General features: G+C 42.1%; 1 protein-coding gene and 1 long non-coding RNA gene across 3 annotated transcripts; one reads left to right on the top strand and one right to left on the bottom strand.

Moving 5' to 3' along the window:
• Window positions 1-94: 94 nt before the first annotated feature.
• tacr3a (tachykinin receptor 3a) lies at window positions 95-18,096 on the bottom strand. 2 transcript variants are annotated; one of them, XM_052085004.1, is made up of 5 exons: window positions 17,447-18,096; window positions 12,289-12,477; window positions 11,935-12,085; window positions 1,571-1,767; window positions 95-643 (listed from the first exon to the last, which is right to left on the bottom strand). In XM_052085004.1, the coding sequence occupies exons 1-5, from the start codon at window positions 17,812-17,814 to the stop codon at window positions 322-324; spliced, it is 1,227 nt and encodes a 408-aa protein (XP_051940964.1). In that variant the 5' UTR covers window positions 17,815-18,096; the 3' UTR covers window positions 95-321. The 2 variants fall into 2 exon arrangements, with proteins under 2 accessions (XP_051940964.1, XP_051940965.1); XM_052085005.1 differs by lacking the exon at window positions 95-643 and having other exon boundaries at window positions 1,567-1,767.
• Window positions 17,650-22,139, top strand: LOC127613859 (uncharacterized). The gene is made up of 3 exons (XR_007966345.1): window positions 17,650-17,782; window positions 19,302-19,374; window positions 21,224-22,139. It is a non-coding gene; the product is annotated as an uncharacterized LOC127613859 (long non-coding RNA).
• Window positions 22,140-26,404: the final 4,265 nt, after the last annotated feature.

Raw genomic sequence — 26,404 nt, 5'->3', positions numbered from 1 at the left:
AAACAACCACCCCGCCTGCCCATAACTTGCCACATATGTGGGATTTCTGGGGGAGGCGACGGGGTGGGGGGTTGTTTCTGTGACATACGAGGTCTTTCATCTCACACCAGGAATGGCCACAACTCAGACGAAGGCTCGAGTCTTCCCAAAACTGTTAGCAAGGTAAGAGAATTCCCATCAAATCGGTGGAGCAGCTGATAGTTACATAGTACAAAGGACAATCAGCTTTTGATGGGACAATTTGGAGCGGGCGGGGGAATAACACACTTGTGTACACTATTAATACAAGCGCGTGGTATTCTCAAGAAATTACAGTACTACTCAAGAGAATTGCTCACTTTGAGGAGTTGCGGTGCTGCCATTTGGGGTTTTTATGCTTCCAATGCTACACGAGGCAGTTGTGTGGCGAGACGTGATGTAGCTTTTCTTCCTGGAGGACAGTGACCACTTCCTTCCGGAGCCACCGGCATCACCATCGGCAGAGTCGTAAACCACGACCATGGTGGTGTCCATTCTGGAGAGCGTGTACATGCTGCTCTGCCGCATTGGGTGCTGCCGGGTCGCGCGAAGTTCCAACTCGTCGTAGCTGGACACCTTGATGAAAGGGCACCAGCGAAAAGCTCGCTTGAAGCCAGCACGAAACCTGACGCCGCATAAGAGAGCAGAGAGCACAAGAACTGTCTTAATGGGGTGGGGGGATGATCAGAGAGCGGGGAAAAAATGACAGCGCCAAGATAAATCAATCAAGCCTCATGCGTGGCTGTTATGTATGATAATGTATTCTGCGGTCATTGACTATTGAGCGGGGCTGTGGCAAGATTTCAACCGAGATGCCGAACTAACGTGGCTGAGATTGTTTTATTGTGTCCCCTGAAAAGATTTGCAGTTATGCGTTTTTTTTTAACATAGACAGTTACTGTACAGTTTTTCAGACTATCTTACCATAATAAAATCTTAAGGTTACATGAACATTAATTCAGGGTTAATGATTCATTTCTCAGAATGACTTTCAAGGACCGGTGTGGCAAAAATGAATAAATCTGCCACTCGTGTGGCACGTATGGAAATACATTCTGACAATAATGACGTATAAAGAGAGAAGGGTAAATTATTGGCTTTGTCGGTGGTCTAGCTTTGCTGAGTGCCCTTCTTCTTTCCAAGTCACTACACCCAGACAATCCAACCAGATATAATACACTTAGCCCTTTCGCTTTTCATTAGCATGCAATGATTAAAACCCCTAATTTATCTTCAAAGGACGTATGAAGCCATACATAACAATCTTTTCACGAAGCATGTGATCTTATTTCTTGCATTAGCTCCCGTGTAACAAAATGAATATGCATGGTTGTAGACAAGCACAATGCATTCCCAGTTTCCTCCTCGGATTTTGTCATGGATTTCACAACAAATTTTGCTGACAGTTTTATCAAACTTTGAATTCCTTAACAAAAATGTTCTAAATGTGAAATGTGAAATGTGAATAAAAAGTAAAATACAGTAAAATTGTAAACAACTCTGAATGTGATGGCAATAAAAACGTAACTTGCAACTTTGCACTGTAACTCACCTGCTGTTCAGGCAACAATAGATAATAGGATTGTACATGGTGGAGCTCATGGCCAACCACAGCACAGACAGGTAAACTTGCTGGATGGACTTCCACTTGACCAGATGCTTGTTGAGGCCCGTTACAATGAAGTAGATATGATAGGGCAGCCAGCAGAGTGCAAAGGTCACCAGGACGATGATCATCATCTTCACCACCTGGTTTAAAAAAATAAAAAAAAGTGAAGGGAGACGATGATTGATCTCCACAAGACAATTCTTGGATGTAGTAAGCACGAATGCACCATGGAGAAACAGGTTGGCACTCGCAGTAACATATTTTGTGCAGGCGCATTTTTCAAGAAGCTTCAGTATGTGTAAAATGAAAATATGCACATGATGGAGTCAAAGAATAATAATTTAATGATTTTTCTCTTCGATCACCGGTGTCCAACTCACTTTTGTCATGGTCCTACGGAGGGCTGTTATGACAAGTTCACAGCGTGACTTCAAATAAATGTATGGTTGTCTCAGATTCCATACACACAACAAATCTATGAATGACTAGTTTTGTAACGCTACATTTATTTCAAAAGAGGGATTGGAATCAAAGAAATGCTTGCAATATGTCAATGATTTAAAAAGTGTTAGCATTTTTGGTATTTAGCAAGAAACATGAATATGAAACATATAATTTGCCTTGGCGGGCTACATAGAATGATGTGGCGGGTCGAATCTGGCCCCCGGGCCTTGAATTTACAAGCCAGTGTCTCAGATGCAGACAAGAGAGAGATGTAGTTAAACACTGGCGGAATGTCAATGACTAAAAATAAACAAATAACAAATCAAAATCCAACCTATGTGGTCACCTAAATTACGGCACCATATTGCAGAAAAAGGCAAAGAAAATGTACTTAGGGAATTAAAATTAGTATGCGAACATTAACATTTAGGGCGGCCCGGTAGTCCAGTGGTTAGCACGTCGACTTCACAGTGCAGAGGTACCGTTCAATTCCAGCTCCGGCCTCCCTGTGTGGAGTTTGCATGATCTCCCCGGCCCTGCGTGGGTTTTCTCCAGGTACTCCGGTTTCCTCCCACGTTCCAAAAACATGCGTGGCAGGCTGATTGAACACACTAAATTGTCCCTAGGTGTGAGTGTGAGTGCGCTTGGTTGTTCGTCTATGTGTGTGCCCTGCGATTGTCTGGCAACCGGTTCAGGGTGTCCCCCGCCTACTGCCCGAAGACGGCTGTGATAGGCTCCAGCACCTCCCCCGACCCTAGTGAGGATTAAGCGGTTCGGAAAATGGATGGATGAATGGAAATTAACATTTACTGTTCCAATGTAAATTCTCAACAAGGTCAGCAAAAGGCGGCGTGCTGTTAAACTCTCTAACCTGTGATTATTTAAGACTAGATTTTTTGCATTTATGTGTGACATGAATCTTGTTTGTATTCATTGTATTTGTGTTTAGCATCGCCCTACAATCCATATTGGGTCCAGATCACCACCAATGATCTAAATGTTAACAAGGCCATGTTGTCTGCTCCAACATTCAATCATGGGGCCGGTGTTCTGACAACTTACTTTCAACAAGTCCCTCGCAACTGTTTGGCAAAACACCCTTGGTGAATACCGTGCGTCTGCTCAGAAACAAACATATGGAGACAAAACAGACATCGGTGTGTTCCTCCTGAAATGTAAACTCATGCAGAAACGAACACATCTGCGTATTATTCAAATATTCATGGCATTAAGGTTGTGAATTCTGAGATGGGAGAAGAAAAGACACTGGTAAATGTTTCCTCCTCGACTAAACAATGTAATAAGAAGAACTTAAAATTAGTCAACTCTGAACAATTTAATGAGGGATGCGGATATAATCCCCATGATTGTACTCCCAAAAATGCTCCAATACTACTTTATCAGCCTGATATAGTCCTTCCGTGTGGGTGAAGTAGCAGCCATGTCAAACATGTGGAGGTACCTTAAGGTAGACAGTGATGACAGCACTTTTAGACACTGCAATTTAGATTGATTGATTGATTGATTTTAAAAAGTAGGCAGATATTGATGGTGTTATCTGCAGACTGCAATAAATGGTGATAGTGTCATTTCAGCCAAATTGCCAGCTCATTGGCCAAAGTTTTCTCTCTCCAGTTTTTCCAGGGTCATCCTTGTGGCCTCCTCTTGATGGGACTAACCCAGAACACCTCACCTGGGTGGCATCTCGGGGGGCACATCCGTACCAGCCCTTTTGGCTCCTCTTAATGCAGAGGAGCAGCAGCGCTACTCTAAACTTCTCCCGGATGACTGAGCTGCTCACCCTATCTCGAAGGAAGAGCCTCCTCCTGGGGACTCACCGTTTCAATGGGTTAAATCAATCCTCACATGGCAATGACAGTGAGACATGGAAGGGCGTGATTTGGAGGAACGGCTTCCCTGATCAGAACCTGAGCAATGTTCTTTTCTTGGACTTCTGTGCTTGTCATGGATTGTCCATAACAACCACCATGTTCAAACACAAGAGTGTCCATACGTGCACTTGATACCAGGACATCCGAGGCTGCAGTTCGATGATCAACGTATTTGCTGCCACATGGTTATGCTACTATGATTAACATTGAAAACCAATGGCCACTTGAAGGGGGGACTTCAGAGGTGCACTGTTTGTCTTTCAGTATTGGATTGGATTGGATACAACTTTATTGTCAAATGTACAGTACATAGAGCACAGATGAAATTTCTTCCCTCTAAACATAAAATAAGAAACAAGAGGAGCACCTGCGGGTGTCCGCGCAAAAATATACAGTACACTGCACTCCGACTTGTTTGTCCCCCAAGAGTTAATTACAAAAAAAAAAGACATCTAATTTTTCAAATCGTTGACCATTTCGTATGTCTCAAATATCTGACATTTAGTCGCCGCACCATTCAAGTGTGTATTTTCACACACTGGAGCATGGACAAATTCTGCACATGTACTTCCAAATGTCAATCACTTCTGATAGGGATTAGTGGAAATGAGGCGGAAAAGCTTATTTCACACAGCTTGCATTTGTTATTATCATTCAATATTTTTTCTGAGTAGTCACACTTTCGCACGGAGCCGATAAGTACAATTAATCATTTACAAACTGCACATGAAAAAGTGCACAATAAATAGTTATATCCTCCAGGCGCTATAAAGAAACGCCAGCTATCCATAACGCTGTGAAGTGATGGCCATTTTCCTCCCCTAAATTTTGGACAGCATCTTTGATTGCCTTTCTTCAAGCATTATTTAATCTGTTGTCGATTCCATTACTGACACTGTTAATCTCAAATGAGCCCTGTGTCACGAAAACAAAAACAAAAAATTTTTACTTAAGAACCACAGCAAAGAATTCAGCACAGGGTGTGACATCTCGAAATAAATATCCTGCACGTTTGCATGCTCGCCCGTGACTGCGTGGGTTTTCTCTGGTTACTCCGGTTTCTTCCCATATTTCAAAAACATGCCAAAAACATGCACTTTAAGTTCCTCTAAATTGTCCCTAGATGTGATTGAGGGTGCGAATGGTTATTTGTCTTTGTGTGCCCTGTAATTGGCTAGCAGTTCAGTGTGTACATCGCCGAATGCAGCTGGGATAAGCTCCAGCACGTCTTTGACCCTCATGGTTCAGATGATGGGTGGATGGATTTGGATCTGTTGGAGTTATGATGTGTTCTTTTTTTTTTCTTTTCCAGACAATGACGGAAGAAATAACATTGTCTGCAATAATAATCCAACCATACTTTTTTGTCCGCAACCGTATCCCTGACCTGTCTGATGAGTTCTCTTTGGTATTCATGATGCGGTTGTTTACGAATGTTCTCTAACAAACCGCTGAGACCCTCACAGAGAACCGCAGAGACTTTATGGCGAAGAGGCCTGTAGTTTTTAATTAGGTGACTTTCAAGGTAATTGATTGCAACTGGGTTGTATTTAGAGGTGTCACAGGACAGCGGCTGAATAGAAATGCACACCACACTTCAGCTTTATAGTCACCTAAAAAGCATTTTTTGTTCCACTTGACAACTATGTACTTTGTTCTTGTGAAGGTCGTGTTGGTCTCTCACACAATATCTCAACGAAATACACTCAAGTTTGTGATTGTAAGGTCACACAATGTGAATAATATGAATGCTTTTTCAAGGCACTGTAAACAACCATTCACACACCAGAGTCAAACCTAGTAACAAAGTAACAAGCACAGAAGCTTTGTTATTTGTCCTTTAAAAGTACATTCTATGATGCACATCATGTTATCACTCGGAGAAGTGTCTTACACTGTAGCTGACATGAATACACGACACATTATTCCAAAATATCTTATCATGTCCTTTTTACTGTTTATGGCATTCAATTGAAATTAGCTGAGGGGAAAACATTCTACAATCATGCTGATTTGCTTTGCGTTGTTGAACAAAACTAATGAAAGTCAATGCTAATGAGCTTTTTAATGCAGAAAAACGTTCCAGAGTAGCTACGTAATTGACCAAAACAGTCTTGGGGCTTTCTCCACTGCTAGATTTATGTTCGTTCATTATACCAATAAATGACAACCCATCAATTATCTTGCAGTCAGAATGAGCATCGCCATCTACAGTCCGTTTGCAACGTGATACAGCGAGCGGAGACTGTTATAATGATACCTAAGTGGGTGGAGAAAAACGGGGGTCATAAAAATTAGAGAATTTTAAAACACTGTTGTTATCATCCTTTGGGTAGTGAGATTATGGTCACTTGTCCTTTATTAAATAAACCTCACCCACACAGTTCAATTTGAATTCATAGTGTGTGAGGATTTTAATGCACATTTCAATGAATGCCTTAGTTGTACTGGATGGACTAAATTGTCTTTATTTCCCATCATGCATAAAACATTTCAAAGTGTTGTTCGACTGCTGTAGGGTACATTGAGGTGAGCTTGCTACGAAGTTCGTTTGTCTACAGGTGCCCCGCGATTGGCTGGCAACCAGTTCAGGGTGCACCTCACCTCCTGCACGAAGTCAGCTGGGATAGGCTCCAGCACGCCCGCAACACTCGTGAGGATTTGCGGCTTAAATAACAGATGGATAGCTGTTTGATTTATCTTTCACTTTGTTTTGTTCATGTATTTATTTTGGCGTGACTTCAGGTTGTCTGTAAAGTAGTGGCATTCAGGGGAATTCATTCCTCAACTTACACTGCTCGCCCAACTGTTGCTTGTAAAAAAAAAAAAATAAGCCTCACATTATGTTAAACGTCGAGACTAAAGAATGAACTTATCAATTAAACTCATCATACATAAATACGGAAACAAAATTATGATATTGATTTCAGTGTTGTAAAAAAAGGAAGAAATGCTCCACTGTTACTTGTGTAAATCTGCCGTAAATGTTTAGAGTTCATAAAATTAAATACGATCTGCAAGCATCGGCCAAATGGCCAATTACCCTTATCGGCCTATTGAAACAGCCAGCCAAATAATTGTCTGACCCTTTTCTAAATTGTTTGTAAGTGTATGTAACGGGTTAATAGATTGACTACTGACATGATAGACAGTGGCTCCTATTATCAATAGGATCTAGCTTTGTTCCGCTCAGCACGTATGAAAGCCTTCGATCGAGTCTCACACAGGGCGGGGGTCGGTGTCTGGCTCTGTCCCTACAAAGATGATGAGAAATCACAAAAAGCAATGAATCGGTGACCGGCCACCTCACCGACCTGCCACGTTCTCTCAAGAAGTGTGTGATTGATGCAAAATGCAGCAACTCTATTTTCCTCGACTACATTGCTGATACAGGAGTACTTTCTGCCTCAATATGTCCCTTCCATCTACTTTATCTAAGCGACCTTTGCTTCCGTAATCATCTTGCCAACTGAGCTGCTGCATGTTGTGAGTGGTTTACAGATGTGATTGCCTTCGGTAAAATGATTAGCTCTCAGCACAGGATAGCATAAATCCACGAGATTGGTTTCTGCCAGGTAGTATTTTATGCAACAATGGAAAAATCCATGAAGTGTCATGATTGAAAGTATGCCATGATTGATGTTACCAAATACATGTTGAAAATGCCATTGGTTAACACAATTCATGATCCTACTATAGTACTACTTTTTTTTTTTGCATTGTGCTTGATCCCTTGTATTTTGAAACCTTCTGAAACAATAAAAAAGTGCAACTACCAATAATTAATAATAATAATCATAATAAAGCATTCATATAGTTTCATTATGTTAACCAGTTGTCCAAATAATCGGGAAATGTATTACAACATGCATGCATCCCTTTTCGATAAACTTGTCCAAGGTCAGCTGGGATAGACTCCGTCCCCCATGACCCGAGTGACCAAGAGAATGGATGGAAAGTGACTCGTCAATAGGAAAAATCTGAAAAAGTCTGCAATCGTCTCCGATGTAACTTACTCATATTTTTCGAGAATCCCCATTATTTGTCTCTAAAGGTTAAAGCAAAAGAGTCTCAACAGTGAGAAAACTGTCGCAAATGAGAAAAAACTATCCAGTGGAGCACTGGCTGATGCTGCTGAAGCCTTTCAGGGACAGCGGTTACTGCAGTGGACAGCTGATCATGTTATCAGGTTGCAGGGTGCATGAAAGGGTTACAGTTGTTTCTTCAATGATTTTCATCACAAAATGATTGCCCATGACCACCTGCTCTTTGGACAGGAATCTTGGTTTCGTCATGATTAGAGCATCTCCGGTGCAGCATGCCCGAAAATGCTTGAGGGGTGCATGGCATTACTACCACCGTCCAATACACCATCAACACACAATCAAAAGCTAGCCAAGGAAATTGACTGAGTTGTCTTCTTCCTCACAATCAAATATCCCTAAGGGGAAAGGTCAGCTGCCGACAACAAGCAGTCCCTGTCTGGAAGAGTCATGGCAGACTTATAACATTATTAGTGCTGCACCCAGGGTTGACATTTGAAATACCAAGCCCTGGGCATGGGCTGAAAATAGGGAACCTGTTGTGTTCAGTCTGTCTGTCATTGAAGATGATGAGAAATTACAACAAGCAAAGAATCAGTGACTGGCCACCTCGCTGACCTGCCATGTTCTCCCAAGAAATGCGGGATTGAGGCAAAATGGAGGATTCCTATTTTTACAGACTGCGTTGGTGAAACAGGAGCACTTTTTGCTTCAATACATCCCTCCCATCCACTTCATCGAAGTGACCTCTGCATCCGTAATCATCTTGTCAACTGAATTACTTCGCGTAGTGTGAGTGGTTGACACAATCTCGGATTCAGGAGAAGCAATCGGGTTTTCGTCCGGGTCGTGGGACAGTGGACCAGCTCTATTCAATCAGCAGGATCATTGAACCTCTGCACTGTGAAGCCGACGTGCCCACCCCAATTTTATGTATTTCATTAACCAAGCAATCAAAAACATAATAAACATATTACGTGATTTACAATAACATTCTGTATTTTCAAATATAAATTGAGGAGATATATATTTTAAAGTTGGAATTTTGACCAAATAATTTGATTGGAGTCCAGATTTTCTGTTCAATACTACTATGATTTGGATTTTGAACAAATATAGCTGATCATAACCACATAACCACAAACGTTTGATTTCCTACATGACTTTACTGTGATTTGACCAATGTTTTGTGGTTTTCGTGCTTGCAAAATTATTCTGATGAGACATAAAATATATATGAGATATACAGTAAATGCTATACTCTACCCATAGCAACGGGTGTGCATGCGTGATTCTTCTTTCTAGTCATATTTTTAAAAGTTGTTAGAATCCCAAAAAATAAGTAGTTGGTTACTTTTGCTGATGGAAAAACATCCTGTGTTGGTCAAGTTGTATCAATTTGAATAAATAGATATCATCCCGAAGAAAATCAGCATGTGTCCGTCAACTTGGATCAGCAAAAGCTTTCAAAATATTTCTTGTTTTGACAACAATCAACAATACATTTATCATGTATCTTCGATAATTGATAAGAATTATCTTTAAGGATTCCGTTTTTCATCCACCCACTGCTGGTATATGACAGTCAGGGTGATCTTTATTTGCCTTATCTTGTCTTGTGGCATCTTTTAAGCCATGTCTTCCCCACATTTGTGGTCATTGTGCACAGTGTCGCTTTTCTTTGTCACGGATGTCATGTTGGCAGAGATCTTTTTTAGGCCTGCAGGCCGCAGTCAGACTTGGTAACAAAAGTGAGTAGCCTCAGGCAAGACTCTCAAGCATAACAAAAAACAGCTGACCGAAAGCAAATGCACACCTGACTTTTGGCCAAAACAAAACGCTACACACACACACACACAGCAGAAAATGTTCTACTCGACATCAGGATAAAAATGCCCATATGCGGTGACCTGCACTGAAATCCCAAAGACTTTTGTTGAAATCCAACATTCCAGTTGAACTATTGCACTGCTGTTCCCACTAAATAATAAATGAATATCTTTGCCGTTTTGTTGCAGAAATGATTTGCGGTTTATGTGATTAATCCAATTGAATCTCTTTTGATTGATAGTCTGAGAGGATTAGGGGCTACATGTACAATGCAGTACGGTCTAATACGGCTTTCCAAGGTTTTACTTGACACATTTAGAAAGGTAACAATAATTTGGCATGTCTGTCTTTATGTATGTATAATGCTAGCCAAAATAGTAGAAATACTTGAAAAAAAAATGATGAGCAGAGAAAAATCTGGAACAAAAACAGTGTAGATGGGAATAGAATGGAATAGATACCAAAATAATAGTACAATGCAATTGAGCTACTTTTGTGCATTTCTCCAAGAGTCATATTTTGTAAACGATCCATGCATTCATCATATTTCTGCTGCCTTCCCTGTTCTGGGTCACGGGTAAGCTGGAGCAACTATAAGTATCTTAAAATGAATGGAAATGGAATGACATGAATACCATCTTTGCCCTTGATGTGGCTCACTGACTTTCATGTAAAAATTAAATAATATCAAATATTGGAAGACCAGTCAGACACCTCTAATGTTGGGTTCGGTTTAAAATGAGCTGTTCCTGTTAAGAAATGGTTTTGATGCTTTGATCAAATTTGCCACACAATCTAAAATAATGCAATGATGACATTTCAAGACGGTTTGTTTTCTGATGAGAGAATAATGTTAATAAATAATAATTTGAACCTTGAATATTGACCATCTATATGGAGTTTGCATGTTCTCTCTGTTGCTTGCGTGGATAGATTTACTTGGCCACTTTAAAGATTGAGAGCTACCACGTGCTGAAATGCCATCGCTACAAAGTACCTCCTTAATATCGACTTGTGTTTTACCTCGTGTTATCACCAGGTTGTCAATCGGGAGACTTAAAAAACAGATTCATCTTAATTCACATTAACGTGGCCCAGACTTGTTAGTCACATCTCGTAGGAGTCTGGCATTCCCCTCATGAGGAGATCAATATTTTAACAGAGAAATTGAATTAACACACCCGAGAGTTAATCTGACACTCCGAGGGAGTATGGGCCATTTCAACTGAACTGTCTTTGGTTGGGCTTTTCCTAAATCTGAGTGGGAACAAAATTTGACAAATGGGTAAAATGCAAACAATATATATAATGACCAGGCGAGATGACATTTTCCAAAGCGGAAGATGATTTCACAACTCCTTGCTAGTCAAAGGAACTGCGTGTGTGACATTTGGATATTATGACATTCAGTTACTGATCCAATCGACTGATTTAGAGGTTGCTATTTGAAGTTGTCTGCGATTGGCTGGAAAACCGGTTCAATGTACAGCGTTGGTGCATGAGACACACTCAAAGAGGATTTTAAACACACTACAGTAGCAAAAGTTGAAGGAGAGCAGGGAAATATTCCAAAGCACAAAAAGAGGTCTGTAATGACTTGTAAACGCTGCAAATGGCCACCATGCAGAAGCGGCTGCTGTGGTGGGCCCAGAGTGAAGACGGGCTTCCCTCTTTGGCTAAGTTGTGTAAACTTTACCCGGTTGTTCCAACAGCAAGCAAGCACACACAGCCCCTCTGCATGGAAATAATGTTATTAATAAGCTTCCTAGCTTCCTGATGATGTGATTAATCCAATCAGGTGTGTTGGACGAAGGAGACATCTAAAACAGGCTGGACAGGGACTCTTGATAACCGGTATTGGGCACCCCTGCACTAGTTGCTATCAAGTTGAATGGTACAGAGAATGTAAGGAAGCGCAACCTTTCGTTCAGTTTATAGGATATATGCGAATTGCTTTTTGGTGCCGTTTACAATTAAGTTTGTCAGCGTTTCAAATAAGCGACTCCCAGTCATTGTCATGATGAAATCACCAATCTCCAGTTATCCTGCAACCTAGTGTGTCACGATGTATGTCTGACTGTATGAATAGCATGCTCACCTTTCTCTTAGCTCGCAGTTGTCCGTGATAGTTGTCAGACGAATCTCCAGGTATCTCCCCTCCCCACAATGTGACTCCCACAATAGAATAGGTGATGCCCATCACCACCAAAGGCAGCACATAGACCAGCACTGTCACTATGATGTGGTACCTTGAGGAAGATTCATAACCAAAAATAATAATGTTAGTATCTACATTTCATAGATGGTTTGCTGTGAATATTTTGTAGATGGGGGGGGGGGGGGGGACACGGCTCTTACATCTCTTTAAAAAAATTAATAAATAAACCCACTGGAAATGAATGTCACCATTTTATGTCCAAGGCTGAAACAGACTGAATAAAAGATTGCTCACATGACAGGGTCGTCTTCCACACGGGGCCACGCCACAAAGCACAAGGTCCTGCGAGGCAGAACTCGAATTCTGGAGAAGTAGCAGAGAGGAAAGGCCAGAACCACGGCCAGACTCCAGATGCAGGCAATGACTCCGGTGGTGGCCTTGGCTGACAAACGAGGCTTTAGTGGGTGGATAATGGCCATGTACCTATGGGGTCAATGGTCAGATGCTTTAGTGACTCTTAGGCGAATTAATACTTAATGTGCAAGTCAGTGCATTGCTTCATTAAGTGATCTTTATGTGGGACTCTCGAGCCATGACAAGAACACTTGAGAGGTCATTGAAGTTGTACCTAAGATAGGCTGTGATCAAACCTTCCTCACGAAAAACTTCCCTTCACGGTGCTTGCTTTAGCCACAGTCACACAAAGTGTGATAAGTTTGACACACTGGAAATTTGGACATGTCAACAGCATATTGGACCGACCCAAAATTATTTTGTCATAGTAGGGGAAGTAGGGAACCGTGGGCGTTCTTAGAGCGTAATTTATGACGACGTGTCTTGGATATGTCGGAGTGTTCCCTCACATTGCTCATATGTCATAGATTGTAATGTGTCCCCACACCAGCCATAGGCGTTATTTGTGTCACTCAAACTGCGTGTGGCTCTTAGTGTTGCTGTTTTGGTGAATTACATGTTGTTTCTTAACGAGGCTCATTTGCATATAGGGTAAGCAAATTCCCTGCGAAAAGTAGCAGCTCGGTGGTCCAGTGGTTAGCGCGTCGACCTCACAGTGCAGAGGTTCAATACCAGCTCCGGCCTCCCGGTGTGGGTTTTCTCCGGTTACTCCGCTTTCCTCCCACATCTGATTGAACACTCCAAATTGTCTCTAGGTGTGAGTGTGAGCGCGGATGTTTGCTCGTCTCTTTGTGCCCTGCGATTGGCTGGCTCCCGGTTCAGGGTGTACCCCGTCTACTACCCAAAGACAGCTATTATAGGCTCCAGCACGCCCCGTGACCCTTGTGAGGATTAAGCGGTTCGGAAAATGGATGGATGGATGGATGGAAATTAACATTTACTGTTAATGGATGGATGTATATTACCCCATTTAAATACGCACAAATACCACCGGCAAACCGAGATGCATTCTGCTTGGTATCTCGGTAAGTGACGCATTTCACCAACTGCGTGTGCTTTGTGAATGAAACGCTATCCGTTTGCTCCATTTTTTTTACCAGGTGACACCACACGAAGGCACACACACAATCCCTCAGTTCATTCGGCCTTGTGTCTTTACGAATGACCCGCGAGGTTTATATTTGATTTCCAGTTCCCAGAGCTGACATTTGTTAATTGAGTCTTCATCACAGGCCACTGACCTGCTTTCACCTCAGTGTCTAGAACACAGATACAATCTATCTATTTACCCGTAATTAAAGAGTCTCACCGGTCCTTGCATATTAAAGCACTATGAGATACAGTACTTCTGTTGCACACCAAGTGTACTACTTTAAGGTTAAGGAGTATTTTTTTAAACCCACAACAAGAAGCAGATGCACTCACACAATCAAGAGGTCAGGAAATGTTGGAACACAATCATTCCAAAAGACATCCCAGAGGCAGATTAATGACCCCTGTCATCTTTAAATCTCAACCCGACATCTCGTCATGCCTGAAGTGACAGCATGCTTTCGGAAACCGTCACATCTGAAAGCTTTTCTAAGCACAGTGACAGAAATGACTCACAAGCGCTTTATCATTGCCCGGTGTTTAACTAGAAGGAGTTACGTTGCTAGGCAAACGTATCTGCGAGCACACTCAACGTCAAATTGTCCTTCCCTTGAATGGAGAGGGAAGATGGTCATTCCCAAGTTAGCCCTGCTTTACAACATCATAGACTTGAAGAGATACTTTTGTCTGCTTATGATTTTCAAACATAAAGAATGTCAAGGATGTATACAACATTATCAACAGTTGTAAAATAAGCCATTTTCACCTCTTTTATGCTCTCTTTTTTCCCTCAAGACAATAGGATAAAAACGCAAGGCACATATGATGATTATCTCAACACAGAGCAAAAATGTCAGTCCTCACAACCATGAATATGAATGCTTTAATTTAGGGACTGGCCTAATACTTGGGTCATCACTTGAATAATAGCTTTTGAATTGTATGTCTTATGTTGAATTTAGGCAACGCAGAATGCACTTTTTTTTATGTCTAGGAGTTACACGGTGTAAAGAACACCAAGATGACATTCATGCTGGGGCACCACTATCGGGGTAGCCATGAGCAAAAGCATTAGCTTTTCATAATGTTTATGAAAAGCTACAAATGATATATATATATATCTATATATATATATATATAGATATATATATATATAGAGAGAGAGAGAGAGAGCTGCATATATTTATTGCACAACAAAGAGGGAAATAGGCTTAACACATCCAGGCTTGCTATGAGAGCTGTCTGAGCAATTGGGCTCAGAAAAGGTGACTGCACCCGTGAGCTAAGTTTGGGTGGGCTTCGGCATCTTGATCAAGGTCACATCAACAGTATCCAAACTAGCATCTCTGCAACCACGAGCCGGTTGGTTCATTCATCACTTTTTAGAAATAATGTTATCAACGTTGAAAAGCCTGTTTGATGCAATGCGGAAAGGAGAGAGAGAGAAATTGCTGTTGAGTTAATGTTACGGACTCAGGCACTAACACAACACATTCAAATTAAACAAGACAAATAAGTAGGCATAATGGAACACAAGCTGGGTTTTTTTTTGGGGGGGGGGGGGGGGTTCGCAACTTCATCTCCCTTTTACACAGCATCTTTCATTTTTTTGCTCTGGCTCCTCAAACACACTCGTCAGGCACATTGAGGTGAAAAGAAGGACACTCGTGTCTGAATGTGAACTGTGGCCTTGTGCCATTTCAAGAGAGCGAAGAGCAAAGTACAAAAATAAGCATAACATGGGGTTACTTTGCATCACTCGGGTCACGCTGTTCTTTTTCATGAGAAAAAAAATACTTTATTGATGAAATCGAAAGGACAAAAGAGACCATATAGCTGGAGGTTACAGAAAACGAAGTGGGCTTTGCCTGTAGGAAACAGATCGTTCCCTCAGTGTGCGCCAGCGAGGACGATGCCTCACGCCATATTCCAACAGTGACGCACGCACATGCATGTGCAATTATGATCAAGCCACTGCCATGACAGACGATGCTGCCATGAGGAGTGCAAAGCCAATCTGATAGCGATCACCACATTACCTGAAGTCACATGGGCAAGAGACACACTGCGGATGGGCATAATAATTGACTAATAGAGTGATCGATTGTGCAATTGGTGGCAAAAGGGAGTGCATGACTGGGCAGCAGCTGAGGTGCTGTTGATTCGATCTAAAGATAAAAAAAAGGAAGACTATTGGAAGTTAAACTACATTCAGTGGATCTTCACCGAGGCAACTGTAGTCTTCAATTAACCGATTGCGCATGTTTTTAGAATGTGAGAGGAAACTGGTGTACCCTGACAAAACCCACGCAGGCATGTGGAGAACTTGCAAACCCCCCCACAAGAAGCCCGGGCTCTCAACTGTGAAGTGGATTTGATAATCACTCATTCTATGTGCCGCCTACCCCTAAGTTAATCATGGAAATTGAGTGAAATGCCCATCCCTTGTACACACGCAGTCACTCAGTGCCAACTATGAATTAGTGCAAGCGAAATAAATGTGATGGATGGCGACATAGTGGGAGCGAGAAAGCGGTCAGTCACATTTGAAACTGCCTCCCCCACGCGCCTTTAACGCACCTATAGCGCACCTATAGTGAGCTAACACATCGGTCATTACAGGCAAGACCAACCCCACCCTATCAGTCCACTGCACACAAATTCTGCAACACATTTCCCAGATTCCCTCCAAACAGCGGTTTCCATGCAATTTGAGTTCTTTTCAGCTCAAGATTTCATTTTAAACCTCTGTTGATGAAAAGTGGCACAGACCAGAGGAAGAATGGGTGTGGAAGACATTGAGAATTCATGCCGAGATTGAAGTTAGCATAATTTGTTTTTTTCCTCCCTTTCTTTTTTCTCCCATTTGACATGTTTTGGAGCTTGAAATATTTATGTGCTGTTGTGATCGTGCCTGGAAGAGGCTCAATTTCATGTGGACAACAGAATTCCTCCACAGTCACAATATTAGAAACACGTGCACAAATTGATGGCACAAAGCTCTTCAGAGAGTCAATTGGGGTACAGTTAACAATTCTTTGGAGTCTTTATTATAGCTGATGTTAAGGAATTTATTCCTTACTGTGATTTTTTTTTATCCCCTCTCTGTTGTTGGTTCTGTTCAAACACTTGAAACAAAGAATGTAGAATGCTGTTTAAGGTACAGTATTTCCTGCTTACAGTGATTACAATCACCTTTAGTGCCCCTTGAGCCCCCCTCCCCTCCCCACTTCGGGAGAGTCCCTGAAGGCCGTCAAGTTACCCCGGCGAGGGACTCTTATCTCAAAATTTACCCACAGCGGAAGAGGTCTGGACTTTCCAAACATGCCAAGATCGAATCGCATCGACATTTCTTTGTTTCCAGGATTTGCATGGAGGCGTAGCTCCCCGCCTCTCATTATCATATTGTCTTTATATCTTCTCATGACTGTATGTTCTCTGGGCTTCCGGACGAAATCTGAAACTCTCAGGAGCTCGAATCGATTCGTAAAATGCAGAAAAGAAAAATAAAACCTTCGAAGGTACTGTTCATCGTCTCCAGCCTGGATTTGGATAACCAACATGCTCATCATCCGAAATTAACAAACACACAGAGGAAGAGAAAGGCCCTCTCCCCCAACACCGACAAGGATTAAAATTAATACGAGTTCCCTAACATGAAAGGGTATTGGGAAGAGCTCCCAGCGTGATGTAGTGCAATTAAAACAACCCACATAAGGCGTTTTGCAATCTTTCAGCCGCCTAATTAGTTATTACTCTATACTGTGTGAGGGGCCAATTCTAATAACCCCCTCCTCCAGTGTGAGCAATCTGAAACTACAACTGTAAACTATACATGATATTAAGAATAGCTCTTATATATAGCTTATACTCGTGTATGAGACTGATGTTGTTTTGATTGTTGTGAACGAGGGCCACAGGCAGTCGGCGACGTGGATGAACCCACCTGTCCACGGCGATTGCAGTCATGGAGTAAATGCTGGCGAACACGGACGTGACCGGAAAGAAGTTGTGGAATTTGCAGTAAGCCTCCCCAAAGTACCACTCCCCGTGGGTCGCGTAGACGAAGTTGATCAAAGTGTTGAAGGCGGCCATGGAGGCGTCCGAGAAGGCCAAGTTGAGGAGAAAATAGTTGGTCACCGTCCTCATGCGTTTATGAGCCAAAATGATCCAAATGACGATAAGATTGCCGAACACGGCCACGGCCAGCACTAGGCTGTAGGCGACGGACCAGAGGGCGACGCGCCACGGCGGCTGCACAAACTGGTTCGTGTAGTTTGAGGTAAGGTTCGATCCGTTGTGGGAAGCTGCCATTCTCGTCTCCTTTCCAAAAAGAAACAAAAAATATGGAGCTACCAAGACAGACGCGGGACAAAATGGGACTGCGGAGATTTAGGTACCACGGTGCGCAACAGGACCACAATCATAACTAAACATAGCCATCCCATCCGAATGATGTCTCCCGGATAATTTCTTGTCGGCACGTGACTGATCCCGACGTGCAAGTGTGCGTAAATGCCTGTTGAGTGAGGTTCTGAGAGCAGCAGCGGCATTCGCTGGACGCCGTGCGCACTCGCTGACGCACGAGTGGAGTGGGCACACAAACCGGAGGAGATTGATCGACACTTGTGGCTGCCGTTTTAAACTTCATGAATAACAAATGCAAGTAGGACTGCGCGTTATCACCCAGAGCGCATAGTGCTGCCTTTATTTTGTTTTCAACCCACCTAATCTCGTGTGGGAGCAGCCAAATAAAGGATATTGAAATATTCCAAAACTCTATGTGTATGTGTGTGTGTGTGTGTGTGTGTAGCTTCAACATCGTATGTATACTATGGATCAAAAAATATAACTACCCCCCTCCCCCCACCACCACCACCAACCCCGGGGTTCAATAATCTTGTCACAAGGGTGAGCAGGGTGGATCAGTTCCCCAAGTGATTCAGTGGATGGCAGTTTTATTTTAGCCTCCAAATCGTTTTTTTTTTTTTGTTTTCATATACCACAGCGTCATTATTGGAGTTAATTCCCCAGGGACAGGGGCGGGCAATTCATTTTCGAAAGTTGCCATGTATGAAAATGGAGCTTTTTGAGGGCCACATTAGCATACTAACTTCAACAGGCTGTTTGCAGGAAATCTCCCGCATCAGTCATTTACGGCTGTTTTGAAAAATTGACATTTGAAAAATTGTGTGTGTGTGTGTGTATAACATTTGAAATTTAAAAAAAAAAGACACTTACCTTGAAATCCCCAACAAAAAAATTAGAATATTTTCGAATTCAATCAATTAATAAAGCAAAGGTTAACACTGCACTGGATCCAGCAAATATGATACACATGACAAATGTATCCTTCCATTATCTGAATTGAAAATTAAACCAATGATTTTTTTTTTTTTTAATGTCCTCAGACCACTTCATAACAATCCCAATAGCACACCGGAATACAGACTTCAATATAAGATGATACACTCAATTCAAAATGTACAAAATGAGAGTGGCAAACACAGACACCTGCTCACAATGCATAATAGATTCAAAGGATGATTAATATCGCACACTTTCGAACTGCCAACCCGTATACTCTTTTTGGAATCCTGCAATGCAAACACTCTCCACCTGTTTGGACTATGGGCATGTGGAGGTCCCAATTCCAAATGACTGAAGACTAGTGGAACATTTTTTTTTCTTCCCGCAAATCTAAACTGAAAGAAACACATAATGCTTTAAACATGATGGTTCAAAAATACTCAAGTTACATTTAAGAGCTGAAACAAGTTTGAAATTCTTTCCCCTTATAGTGTGAAACCAGCTGTTCCTAGAGGCTGCACTTACCTGTTTCCTGAGTCTGGTGAAAGGCCTAATCTCCATCAGGTAATTACCGGTACTGTTGTTTTCTCATTGAAATGTCGCCTCATCGCAGTACGAAATGTCAGAGCAGTCCTCAGCTCATTTCCCAGAAGCTTTTGTGTCATGCGTCACAACCTAGGGAGCAATTGTCCTTGACGATTGCAGCTGTACTAGAGACCGCCACTGATTGGCCAACCAAAGAGAAATTCCTCTCAATTATTTCCCAATTAGTCAGGACAGTGGACATTAACATCCGAAGATTATGTTCCTCTTAAGGTGGCATGTAAAGGCATATTGTAACAGTACTCGTCTTTCACTTCAGATTGCAGTGGGATGTTTTTTTTTGCTAAGACGTGATGTCTTTGTATTTCCGTGTGAGTGTGAGGTTGAGAAATAATTGAAGACCACTCCGCAGGAAAAACTCGGACCGAGCGTTTAATGAAACAGGTAATTTCATCGGTTTACCCTGTGCCGAATGCATTTCCACAGATATGGAGCGCAAACACTGTATTGCACAGTAACTTTGCCCCCCCCCCCCCCCCCCCCCAACGTGAGCGCAATATGCAAATTAACAATTAGTTCGTTGCCAGCACAGAGTGCTCGAATCCGTGTGGTGGCCTGGCGACAAAGGCAGGCGAACCCAAGGGCAGGAAAGCAGCTAAGGCATTGTTCGGTCGAAAAGCTTTTGTCAATGAACCATCACATGAAGAAAATTAACTCTAAATGGTGAACAATGGCTGTGACGTTACACTATTCCACTTTCAAATTCGAATGACTTACGCACAAGAATGCACGAAAGAATTAGTGCGTGCAACTAGCGTGAAATCATCCATCGATCAACCGTATTTTATTGAACGTGCGTTACCAATAAAACTGGACCCCAAAATGCATTCTCACACAGAAAGGAAAACAAAAATCGGAGTCAAGTTGTTTATTTTGTCTTTGCTGTATGTCTGCAAAATTGCAAGCTGTGAAATTTGGCGATTGCTTGGAAAGGGAGGAAAATATTAACTCCAAATGGTCCATAGGTCGTCACGCATCCCACAGTGTACTGACCGAAATGTAAACAAAGCCACGATGTCAGAAGAGAAAATGAGCGGCTACTTTGAGTCAATCTAAACGGCACGCTTTTGACAATTGTAGACAATAGCAAGCGGCGGCGACAAAACAAGAGATGGGCATTTTGTTAGGCTACCAAAGAAGAGCCAAGGTGTAGTTAACGAATAGCTGCCATAAAAATTGATCAAGAACGAGACGGAGAAGTGGGATTGTTCTCTTTATTGCCCGTGTGGTGATCACTTCATATCACGTGAGTCAATTACTGAGCCAGTTAATTATGTGGATGTAACTTGAGTCTATACTTATTTACTCTTAAATGATGGGGAAAGGCATGTCCAATGTAAATCATTCGACTGCCTGTGTGTGTGTGTGTGTGTCTGTGTGTGTTAGTGTGTTTGTGTGTATGTATTTTTAATATATTTTTGAGCACCATCCATTCTCCAATGCATGCATTGAATAACATGCACACGCATACACACACACACGCACACACACGCACACACACGCACACACACACACACGCACACACACACACACACACACACACACACACACACACACACAGTAGGGTTTATTTCTATATTAACCCCATGATAAATTGGTCAGTGAGCTCGGATTGCTGGAAATGCGCTATATGATGTAAACCTAAGTACTTTTTTTACTTTTTGGCACATCTGTGTTCACTACCACGAGTAGAATAGGGGAGGAGAGGGGGGGTAGTGGAACAGGGTAGCCACATATTGTGTATTCTTGTGTTTCATCACTGTCTTCCGAATTGAACTGCCATGCATGTAATTTCTTTTTTTGCTCACAGGCAAATGAAGCCACTCTTTGAAAGAGCTGTGTTTATCCAAGCAATAACCCAGGCATCTTCTCTGTAAATTGCCGGTTGTACTTGAGTGTGTTCAGCGCTATTGCATGTTGTTGTTTTTCTAGTATTAAATATAAACTCATGTCAGTAATGTGATGTCAACCACATCTTTGATATGACATGCTGTTGCCTGTTCTTGTTCACGTTGAACTGCCATGGCAACAGGATTTTTGAAAATATCAAATTTCGGATATATTTGCATGAAAAATGTTTGACTCCCTCAGAATTCAACTTCAATTATTCCAGCTGGAGTTTGCTGTGCTGTGCAACCATTTGTCTTAAGGTCTTGCTATTAACAGTGATTTGTGAATCTTACAAACCGCCACAGATGTGTTTTTGTGAACCATTAAGAGAGGAAACTGGACTTTTAAGAGTGCCAATCAAGATCATTTGTGATTCAGAGTGAAGTGCCAGCACTGATTAATACTGCAATGGTTGCTGTCAGAAGAGCATGTTTTGCTTTTGGATTTTGCCCCCTCTTTGATTGCATTCCTGTCATATTTTTGTAGTTGACTGAAAATGTGCTTTAATAATAATTCTACATCTGTAAAACAATAATTCCCTGAGAAATTGCTTCATAGATATCGTTGCTCCTCTGAAAACAAAGAAAGAAAGAAAATCCATGTTAGAGGTTTATTGTGCCCTTTTCACTAAAAATGTAATTTAATTCAGTCAGTACCCCAACGTGCCGGTATCCCAATGTGGCTCGGGCTGTGAGGGCCCCTCATACGTGCTCGAAGCTCTAGTTCTTTCTGTTTTTGTCCCAGCCACAAAACACAAACAGGAGCTCTGATTACTAAGAGAATGGAGTTATATCCACGATTGTCTGTGTCTCATGTGGTGTCTTGTATTATTTTGTCATTTTATGTTAACTTTCTTTTGATGGCGGCAGCAGCTCCTCTTGTTGTATGTTGTCTTGAGATGGAAGAAATGTCATCTGTGATGTATGTTGCACATGCAGCACATATAAAAATAATGAAGTTGTACTTGATACTTGATGTTTCAGGAGAGCATGAGTATATTCCTTTCAGCCCTTTATGACGTTACAATAATTAATTTACATGTAAGTGTGAATTGTGTGTCGGGGGGGGGGGGGACGTATCCAGCATCTAAAATTAGAAACAGAAAATGCAATATGCACAATTATGTAATATTTTTTTTTCTTGTACACAACTTTGTGTTCCACTTTTGATGATTGTTGTTTTTTTAAAATCGAGTCACACTCCTTTGGGCAATGAATTCCCAAGAAATGTCTCTTCTGGGAAATCAGCAGCAAATGTCCCAGGATAAATGGCATGTATTCGATCACGGCGCCTTTCCTGCTCTGCCAGAAAATTCTCATAGGCTTCTCAAAATTGACTTCATGACAACATGGAGCACGTGCTGTGAATATCACTGCAATGTACGCCGCGCTGCACACACATGTGGCATGTATGGAAGTTTAGTCAAAGGATGGCAGCTGCGAATGGGAAAGGCGGGAGAGACGGAACTGCTCCCTCTACACTTTTTGCTAATCATTTCACATTTCACACAGAGCAGCAACTCATCTGTGAAATCAATGAAGTATACCGTTTTTCCACACATAGAGGCTAGGAGCGTTTATTTACTCAACTACAGAAAGTACCAGCTAGATACTTGAGTGCAGTGTTACGGAGGAGAAGTTTGTTTTTTATATAGTCATACTGACACGATGTCAAGTTGCGTAGGGGTTTCCATTCACCTCAGGGAATTTGAGTCATGCAAGCATAGCTCGAGCAGGGAAGGCTTGATTACATGTCAGTTTAAACATGGGAAATTTAGTCATTATATTATTTCATGCGAAACACACACACACACACGCGCGCACACATATACCCCCGCACGCGACTCTTACTGATACAAATGAACCACAACAGAGTTTGTTGAGATCATACATTACAGAGAGATGTATCCAGTCGTATGACAAGATGAAATATTGTGTGCTACATGACTGCAGTGGCAGATATAAGTCATAACCATTGCAGCTGTTGCAGTAACTGTTTTAAATAAATAGAAAAGAGGAATTAAGTATGCCACAAAAAGGGCCATACGTATCAAAGGGCAAAGAAGAAACGCAAAAGAGGAATTTGGTATGAGTGTAACCATCCAGTCATCCATTTTTGGATCAGCTTATCGTCACAAGGTTGTCGCAAGGAGTGCTGGAGCCTATCCCAGCTGTCTTCAGGCAGTGGGTGGGGGACACCCTGAACTGGTTGCCAGCCCATCGAAGGGCAGACATACTGTAGATGAACAACTATCCACACTCACACCTTGGGATAATTTAGATTGAGTGTTCCATTAACCTGCCACATATTTTTTTGGAATGTGGGAGGTACCTGGAGTACCCAGCCACACGGGCACAGGGAGAATCTGTAAAACTCCACACAGGGAAGCCAAAGCCGGAATCGAAACCTATGAAGCAGATGCGCTAAACAGCCGACCACCCGGCCGCACCTCACTTGGAACGCTGAAAAGAAAAATTGTCACGTTTGAGATGTAGAAAATTAGTATTATTCACAAAAATGTGTTCAGGACCGGTGTCACTCTCAGAAAATAGATGAACACTGTGCACCTACCATAATGTGAAAAATTGGATATACTATATCAAGTATGATGTCTGTGAGTGAACAGTAACATGTGCCTATAAACTCACATGCTCATTAGTGATGATAATTTTATGGTGGAATGAGTTGTAGTATATACTTATAATACTCTTTCCCCCCGCCCCCCGACCCCCTGAGGAGAATTTATTTTCGTCGCGTCAAGTGCATGACAGACCCATACATTTAATGAGTCAAAACATTTATTGGAATAGTGGTCAGAATTTTATTACTTTTGCATCCGAGTTTTGTGATTTTATAACGAGGGTTGTGGGCGTGCTTGTGGGCGAAGACAGCCTATCCCGGCTGTCTTCGGCAGTACGCGGGGTACACCCTTACCTGGTTGCCAGCCAATCGCAGAACACACATAGACGAACAACCATTCGTATCACAATCACACCTTGGGACAACTTATAGTGTCCCATTAACTTACCATGAATGTTTTTCAAAGTGGGAGGAAACTGGAGTACCCAGAGAAAACCCACACAGGCATAGGGAGAGCATGCAAACTCCACACAGGAAGGCCAGAGCCAGAATGGAATCCTGCACTGTGAGGTGAGGTATGCTAACCAGTCGCTCGTCCAGCTTGTGACTCACTTTCCAGTGCCAAGGAGGCTTCAAGCGAGTGCCCCAGCAATGCTCACATCCCCATCTGGTGCACCTGAGGCTGAAATGTCCCGCAATCCACCCGACCGCCCTGCCACATCTACCGTATGTATACACTGTCTGTAACTTAAAGTTGTCAGCTTACAATACTGTTTATGGTTGCAAGGACTCACAAATATAGTTCATATGAGCTTCATAGAGAAGAATAGCCCATTTTGACCACTGTGGCCCTTTGAATTTCAGCTTCACAGATGCCATCTCTGCACTGCAGCCAGGGTGTGTGTCTGGTGTTTAGCTTCACTACAACACACAGTGGCATTAATTATCGTGAAAATAATTCTGACGTTTTCTTCAAAAGATAGTAAACATCTGTCTTCAATATTCATTTTTTTATTTAAATTGAACCTATGACAGTATCTAAGATTTCAAACTTCTCAACTAAAGGGAAGCCTATGAGCAAAAAAAAAAAATCTTAAGTATTACTCACTTATTTACCCCCTTATATGCTTCATTGTTTTAATTCACCACCCACAGTAGAATTTAATTGAACATCTGTCTGCCACTATCTTTTGTCAAATAGACACGCAGTCTGTTACAAAGTAGGACAAATGACAAGAATTAAAAAGATGACGGGGCGGCCCGGTAGTCCAGTGGTTAGCACGTCGGCTTCACAGTGCAGAGGTACCGGGTTCGATTCCAGCTCCGGCCTCCCTGTGTGGAGTTTGCATGTTCTCCCCGGGCCTGCGTGGGTTTTCTCCGGGTGCTCCGGTTACCTCCCACATTCCAAAAACATGCGTGGCAGGCTGATTGAACACTCTAAATTGTCCCTAGGTGTGAGTGTGAGCGTGGTTGGTTGTTCGTCTCTGTGTGCCCTGCGATTGGCTGGCAACCGATTCAGGGTGTCCCCCGCCTACTGCCTGGAGACAGCTGGGATAGGCTCCAGCACCCCCCCCCCCCCCCCCCCCCCGCGACCCTAGTGAGGATCAAGCGGCTCGGAAGATGAATGAATGAATGAATGAATAAAAAGATGACACAAATCTGCTTTGCATGAAGCCACCACACTAAAAGTTACACTCATTCTCACCAGCTCGCCAAGCTGCTTTATTTTCATCTAGGCTTTCTTTTCTCGATCATTTGATGAGAGCTTGTGATAAGACGTTTTAATGGAACTTAGTTATTAGAACCCAGGGACCAACACAAAAGATGCTCCACAATGCAGGACTGAATTCCGTCCCCCAGCACTTGCATCCGGGGGCGGTGGAGACTACTTCCATAATTTGGAAAAAAATAAGAATGGAGGATCTTGACAAGAGATTTGACTTCAACCATATGACCACTTGCTGGATCATCTTGAATGTAGCGTGTCTGCTAGGGTGTCTTCTTTTAGACAGAACGCGTTTCTGAATTTGCCGTAAAAGCAGTTTAAAGTACTGTGTCTTGCTTCCAAGTGCCTGGTGATGTCAGGTGAAGATGTTAATTCTACTTGGATTTATGCAATTATCCATTCTCAGAAGCACACCTTCTCACAATGGTCACGGGCGTATAAAATTCTTAATCAAAATATTTGTTTTTATTTTTGTGTCCCACTGGTTCTCTAACTTTCAAACTCTTAAGCATCAAATACCAGTTAAAAATTACTTTGCTTTTTCCAATTACACCATGACCAAATCTAAATTACAGTAGCACAGTAAGCCCAAGTGTTCATGGAAAGCAAGCCATAGGTTGTATTCTTAAAAATGTTTATTTAATTTTATCTTGTGCCACTGTAACATTCTGTAGTTTGAATATGAGTACAATGCCTAAACATGAGAAAATATCAAATTGTACTATTTTAGTGATTAAATGACATGTACAAGTTAAATAAAAAAAACTGTACCTCAAAAATAGAAATACAACAATA

Source organism: Hippocampus zosterae, chromosome 13, assembly GCF_025434085.1.
Source record: "Hippocampus zosterae strain Florida chromosome 13, ASM2543408v3, whole genome shotgun sequence".
Classification (NCBI taxonomy): domain Eukaryota; kingdom Metazoa; phylum Chordata; class Actinopteri; order Syngnathiformes; family Syngnathidae; genus Hippocampus; species Hippocampus zosterae.
This window is presented reverse-complemented; position numbering and strand designations above follow the sequence as displayed.